The sequence below is a fragment of the Setaria viridis genome, chromosome 6 (genome assembly GCF_005286985.2).
Source record: "Setaria viridis chromosome 6, Setaria_viridis_v4.0, whole genome shotgun sequence".
Taxonomy (NCBI): domain Eukaryota; kingdom Viridiplantae; phylum Streptophyta; class Magnoliopsida; order Poales; family Poaceae; genus Setaria; species Setaria viridis.
The window spans coordinates 33,033,947-33,040,406 of record NC_048268.2 but is presented as its reverse complement, the minus strand read 5'-3'; the positions used below and the strand labels follow the sequence as shown (position 1 = coordinate 33,040,406).

Genomic DNA, 6,460 nt, shown 5'->3' with positions numbered 1-6,460 from the left:
GGTTTCTTTCTGGTGATTTCCAGATTCTGGTGTTTCCACTTATGCCTGAAGTTTTAAGTTCTTTCTCATCAGTTCCGTGATCAGCATCCTGATCACATTTGCATCGAGATAATTTCCAGAATGGCATGTTGTTTGTAGCTCTTTGATCTGTATGCTGAGCACCTAGGTTCATCCACACCCGTTCCCATGTTTTCTGTTAAAAATAGCAAACCATTGACATCCATTGTTGTCTTATACAGCACAGTTTCTGAATGGACACAATGGCCCCATGCCATTTCCGGAAACCAACAGAAATGGTCAGGCAGAATACATTAGGTAGAAGCCAACCTGATGCTGTTGCTAAATATTATATCAGAGCATTGCCACTTTTGTTCATTCACGTAAAATTAGAGAGCGATGGATCAAGGCTTATATATAATCATGCCCTTACATTAGCACTATATACAGCAAATAATTTACATTTTTTGTCTGAACCCTAAAGCATCATACCCTCCTAGCAGGATCAAAAGGGGAAAGAAAAGCTGCCTGATCATGCTTACAACTGCTTTGCATCCAGTTTCGTCAAAAGGGTGTTAAATTGCTATGTCAACGAGCATGTTTCGTCTTGCTCGGTTGCTCTTACTTCCTAGTCATCTGCAGAAAACAATCTCCGAGCGACATGCTGCCTCTTCCTCTTCTTCAGAGTGTCATCTCCAGAGCAGCGATCAGCCAAGTTCTCCTTCATTGCTTCTTCTTTTGCAAACTCGTCTTGTTTCAGGTGCTCAGAATCAGAACCCAGCTTAGAACGACCAGGATAAGATTGTGTGTTCTTGTATTCGCCTCCACAATAGCTACTTCTGTGAGGCATTAGTTGCTCCCCTGGCTTCACCATGTATTTCATTATCTGTGAGTGTGTAGAACATGACAAAACATCAACAGCATTCGATGGAATAAAAAAATGCAGGAAGCCAAATTATATAGATGGGAGATAACGGATGACTAGTAAAGATGGAAGATCAAGCTTGGTGACCCAGAAGGTTACCTCCCAGTCCTTGGTATCAAACCGGAACACGAATTGGTTGTTGGTCACTTTCCTGGAGGCTATCGATCCAGCTGTAGGAGCATTCCTTGGAGCTATAGTAAGAATGTAAAACCACGAATTGATCAGCATCTTACAGTATTCATATTGATGTGCGGAATGGATCATCAGAAAAAGGCGTTTACCAACAAAATGGTCCCCATTGTCAACCACATTAATCTCTGCTCTTCCATCCTTCACCAGAAATGAGAGTGCAAATATGTTATCAACGGTCTGTGCAAAGGACCGCCAGTTCAAAATGAGATGTTCGAGCTTTACACTTTTGTGACGTATAAGGAGGCGGAACATGACAGCCAAGTTCTCGTCGGTGTCATTCCTTTCATCTTGGTCTGGTGGCAACTCATCAGGCTGGAAAATAAGTAAGACGTCATTCCCGACGCAGACAGAAAAAATAAAGAAAATGATTCCATGATCAACATAGGCACTCAGGACAATAAAAAAGATAGAAAATGAATTCTATGGTCAGCAGATAGAGGGTGTGTGAATGCGACCATTTAATGAAGAATTGAGGAATTTGATTAAAATATTGGCACAAATCATTTATAAGCCTTGTAAATTCAGAAATATGTAGACACTCTGATTATTGATTAAGGAGGCATATTTTAGGTGGTGCCTCGACTGATTTGTTATGGCACACAAAAATTAAGATGCTATATGTAAACTGTGAAGGGTACTCTTGCAAGGGTGCAGCTGAATTTTCCCTGATTTCATCTCTAACAAACTCTAACAAGTTACTGATCTCCATGACTTGGTAAGAAGAGCAATGGATGATCTCACCTCTGCAGGTCTACTGCCTAAGCTCTCAGATTGTTTTCTAACAACACAACTACGTTCCTTGATTGCAAGATCCATAGGGCCGTTCCTGCCGCAAAACAGGAGAATTACACAACCATTTCAGATTTATGAAACTGCAGATTGTGAAGAAATCAATCAGTGCAACAAATATTTTGCGTAAGGGAACGGGGATTACATGGTTTGGCACCCGGTAGCTGTCATGAACAATGCTGATACCGCACCACCAAGACTCGACCAGGAAAACGATTCATTAGAACTGTCAAGCGGTGTGTCTGTAACACCAAATTTCCTGAGCAGGGCTGTGACAAATTCAGATGGGGTCGGTCCATCTCTATTTTCTGCCTTGGTAGATGAAACCAGAACATCAGCAAGGTCCAGCAACGCCTCACCATCTGCAAGCTGCTCCAATGACCTTTGCACTGACAATTGATCAGGAAGCAGATCAGGACATTGAGCAACCTCCTTAGAAATATCGAGTTGGAAATAGAAAGATGAAAAAAAAAACGAAGATTGAGGAGATCAAAACATTGAGGTATACTTGTGCAGTTTCGTCAGAAATGTCGAGTTAAAATAGATAGATTAAAAAATTGCCTTTTTTGAAGTATTGTTGGGGGACAAAAAAGGGAGCATTTTCAATGCATAGTTCTCGGCATCCAATTAATACAAAGTGAGGCATTCAGAGATGCCAAGCACTCAACCAAACTTGAAACAATTAAACATGTACTACATGATCATCACTAAAATCTCAATGCGCTTAAGAAGGAAACAACGCAACGAGGGAAATGAAAAGGAAGAGAATAGCGCCGGAAATGAACCACCTTTATCATGAAGCATTTCAATCCTGTCCACGGCGGCGTCGAACTTGCCGAGAGCAGGGTCATCCTTCAGCTCTGCAACCACACACAAGCCCGTAAGTAATCGCACACCAGAGCAGAGCAGACACGAGACGGCCGCCGTTCAGTTGCGGCGCGGCACGATTGAAGAGCCGTCGCGGGATCGCAGGGGAGGGGAAGCGCAGCACGCACCACGTATCGTGCCCCTGACGGCGGCGTACTGCGACCGGAGCGCGGCCCTCTCCACGGTGCTCTGGCCCCAGGCGACGGCGTGCTCCTCCCGCCAGGCGTCGTCCGGGTCCCGCCCTCCCGCGCCGCCGCCGCCACCCCCGGCCCCCGCGGCACTGCTCGTAGCGCGGTCCCGCATTGCTCCCTCGCGCTCGCGCAGACCTCGCCGCGGTCGGTGGAGCAACCAGCCGTGAATCGAGGAAGGCTAGAGAGGTGGGAGAGGCGGTTTGGCGAGGGTTTTCACTGTTCACTGCTTCTGTTGGATATATAAGCACTTTTAATTTTAATTTAATTCAGAAATAAATCATGAATACGATGAACAGATAGCAGATTAAACTAGACATGTCTATGCAAGATCTAGACAAGTTTATCATTGCAAATAGAATCACACATTCTACCATACTATCCAGTGCTATCAGACTGCAACAAATCATAATAGCTAGTATGGAAGACATAATTTGAGATAAGAGATCGGATGTTTCTTTCTTAATGAAGATCGGCTCCTGGACGACTACCGGGTACAACAGGCGACGACGATCAGCAGCCTAACGTTGTTCGCGACGGCGAGTGACGCCCGAGTGACGAAGAGGTAGACGAGCCGTGGTGAAGGAGTCGACGAAGAACTTGACGAAGCGGAGGAAGCGATCGAGCAGTCGCGCAGAGCGCTTCCCAAAAACCTTATTCGCCCTCTCCTGGTGCAGGATCGCTGAAGACGACGGTTCCGGAGACCTGCTCTCCCAATCGCCGGTGCACGCCGACAATCAGGATGGAGTAGACTACGGTGGCGATGCAGCAGCGAGAGGAGGCAAAAACCCTAGCTCGAATAGATCTATTTTTGGTAGAGGCCGGTAGGTCGCATATATAGGAGAGCCCACGATTCTCACGTCGCGATCGTGATCTAAACCGGTTAGGATTCCATATATCTCGCTGACTTAAAGACAAAGTAACAAAAAAAATAAAACGGCAAAAGGAAGCTGCGCCCCCGCAAGGCGAGGCGTGGCGTGGCGAACGAGTGCGCGCGTGTTGAGCTCTCCTTCTCTCCCCACACACATAGCTTGGAGGAGTGGAGATAACTTCCATATTTAAGTTGGTCATCCCTCCCCTCCACTAGCAATGTGGGACTAAAGACTTGCACCACTCCACCTCTTGCCCACATGGACCTTTGAGATTTATTTGAAATTCTGAAATTACTATGGCCAGGCCCATTATTTCAACAGCTTCTTCACCGGCCGTGCCAAACGGCCATTCTCAAAACTGCTTCACTGCCGAAGCTGGTAGGGAGGCGGAGCCGAAAATGAACTAGCGACGCAAATCTAAAAAAATGGCTTTTCCGGCTCCTCCCCCGTCCCCCACCTGCTAATACAAAGCTGCCCCTTGAGTTAAGAAAAATTACACTGAAATTGCCACTCGTCTCGACCGCCTAGACCAGGCATTCCCGCGCACGGCTGGTGCTGGCGCAGGCGTCGCCGCCCGCCTTCCTCGCATCGTCGGCCTCAAGCATAGCCTCGCGGCCGCCTAAAGGATGGCAATTGTACCCGCGGATATGGATATCCACAGGTTTCGTACTTGATAGGTGAGGGTATGAGCATTAATTCTCGCCCGCGGGCAAGAAACTTTATCCGCAGGTACATATCGAGCTACTTGAGATCCAAAGTAGTATGGAAATTACCATTTATCAAGGTCCAATTACATATATATAGTTCAAGCTCAACAAAAAATTCTAACATTTATGTTGTGATGTTTATACATGACTAGCGAGATGGTTGGATAAGATATGCCGTTATATTTATTTGGCTTGTGTGTGGCTACTAGATAATATTTAATCCTTATATTGAATGGTTATTTGGCTTGTGTGACTAAGATTATGCGTGTTTGTATCATTTTGTGGATGAATAGATTATCAGTCGTGAACTTTGAATTGTGTTTATTGCTTATATGGCATTGTGGTTGATATGAATTTGTTGACATATTACCCGTCAGGTATCTTGGGAGCACGGGTACGGGCATAGAATTTTACTCGAAATGCTTCGCGGGCACGGGTAAAATAAACCTTGTCGGGCATGTTGTCGGGTGAGCAAATGCCTTACCCGATCCGTTGCCATCCCTACTAGTAGTCCCACCTCAGATCTGCGTGTCCTAGCAGCATGAATCTTGAGGAACCGGAGTGGCGCTGCAGGGGACCGGTCCCGGAGTAGAACGGTAGGCGAGGCTGCATCGGGCTAATTGAGTGACGGGCAGCAAGGACGCCGAGGAGGAAAGCGACAAGTAGAAAGGATAAATAAGAAGAAACGGGAGGCCTGGAAGGAAAGAGACGTGACGGGTAAAAGATGGATACACGAACGGGATATAGGAAGGAAATCATGTGTTACTGTATAAAAACCCACTAATCATCGGCTAATCAATGATTGTACTTATTAATTTTTATTTATATAAAATCTATTATAATTGAGGGTACAACGAAATAAAATGAGTAAGGGTATATTTGACATTTTACATCTTCATCAATTTATAAAACTCAGCCGAAGCTTTTTTTTTTCAAAATGACTTCGAGCCCACCACAAAGACCGCTTCATCGAACGAGAGCTATTTTATAACAAGGAGAAAGCTCTACCAAAAGGCCGAATTATTCTCTCCTCCGTTTTATCCACGGAATCCCCTCCTCTGTTTTGTCCTTTTCGTTTGACTGTAATTGATCTCTTTTATGGCAAGTGAAAATCCACCCACCCTGCCGGACTAGTTTGCTCGATGGTCAAGGGTGGGCATACTGGCACTGCTATTTACACATGCCTTAGCTCTTAAGTAGTTTTGTGTAGCAATTGAGGATGTGTGTCTTTAGGGGTGTTTGGATATGAGGTGCTAAAATTTTAGCAGGGTCATATCGGATGTTCGGATGCTAATTAGGAGGACTAAACATGATCTAATTACAAAACTAATTGCACAGATGGAGTCTAATTCGCGAGACGAATCTATTAAGGCCTACAATTAGTTTTATAATTAGACTATGTTTAATACTCATAATTAGTATCCAAACATCCAATATGATAGGTGCTAAAGTTTAGTCTGGGGTATCCAAACACCCCTAAAGTTTCGTTGGGAGAAAGATTTTCATCTTTATTTCGCGCTAACACGCGGTGAAAAGTACATGCATACTGAACACCGAATTTTATACCTCTAGTCTAGAATATATATCCAGCTTGTACTTTTGGTTGAACGGAGGCGAGAAAGTGTTTATGGTAGTATATTTTTTTTTGTTACACCTCACATGTCATGATGAAGCATGTACAAGGATTTAGGGGGTGTTTGGATACCAGGTGCTAAACTTTAGTAGTGTCACATCGGATGTTCGGATGCTAATCAGGAGGACTAAACATGATCTAATTATAAAACTAATTACACAAATGGAGTCTAATTCGCAAGACGAATCTATTAAGCCTAATTAATCCATCATTAGCAAATGGTTATTGTAGCACCACTTTGTCAAATCATGAACTAATTAGGCTTAATAGATTCGTCTCACGAATTAGAC

General features: G+C 44.5%; 1 protein-coding gene across 2 annotated transcripts; it reads right to left on the bottom strand.

Moving 5' to 3' along the window:
• Nucleotides 1-331: 331 nt before the first annotated feature.
• LOC117860293 (non-structural maintenance of chromosomes element 4 homolog B) lies at nucleotides 332-3,153 on the bottom strand. Of its 2 annotated transcripts, XM_034743561.2 has the most exons (8): nucleotides 2,899-3,153; nucleotides 2,692-2,763; nucleotides 2,049-2,292; nucleotides 1,856-1,940; nucleotides 1,337-1,426; nucleotides 1,204-1,252; nucleotides 1,022-1,113; nucleotides 332-883 (listed from the first exon to the last, which is right to left on the bottom strand). In XM_034743561.2, the coding sequence occupies exons 1-8, from the start codon at nucleotides 3,071-3,073 to the stop codon at nucleotides 626-628; spliced, it is 1,065 nt and encodes a 354-aa protein (XP_034599452.1). In that variant the 5' UTR covers nucleotides 3,074-3,153; the 3' UTR covers nucleotides 332-625. The 2 variants fall into 2 exon arrangements, with proteins under 2 accessions (XP_034599452.1, XP_034599451.1); XM_034743560.2 differs by having other exon boundaries at nucleotides 1,204-1,426.
• Nucleotides 3,154-6,460: the final 3,307 nt, after the last annotated feature.

Bases quoted from the DNA above. Each gene is read 5' to 3' on its own strand.
- LOC117860293 (XM_034743560.2), bottom strand. From the start codon at position 3,073: ATGCGGGACCGCGCTACGAGCAGTGCCGCGGGGGCCGGGGGTGGCGGC. The intron at 1,941-2,048 runs GTAATCCCCGTT...GTTTTGCGGCAG, and splicing joins GCTACCGGGTGCCAAACCAT to GAACGGCCCTATGGATCTTG. The intron at 1,427-1,855 runs GTGAGATCATCC...CTTATTTTCCAG, and splicing joins TAGGCAGTAGACCTGCAGAG to CCTGATGAGTTGCCACCAGA.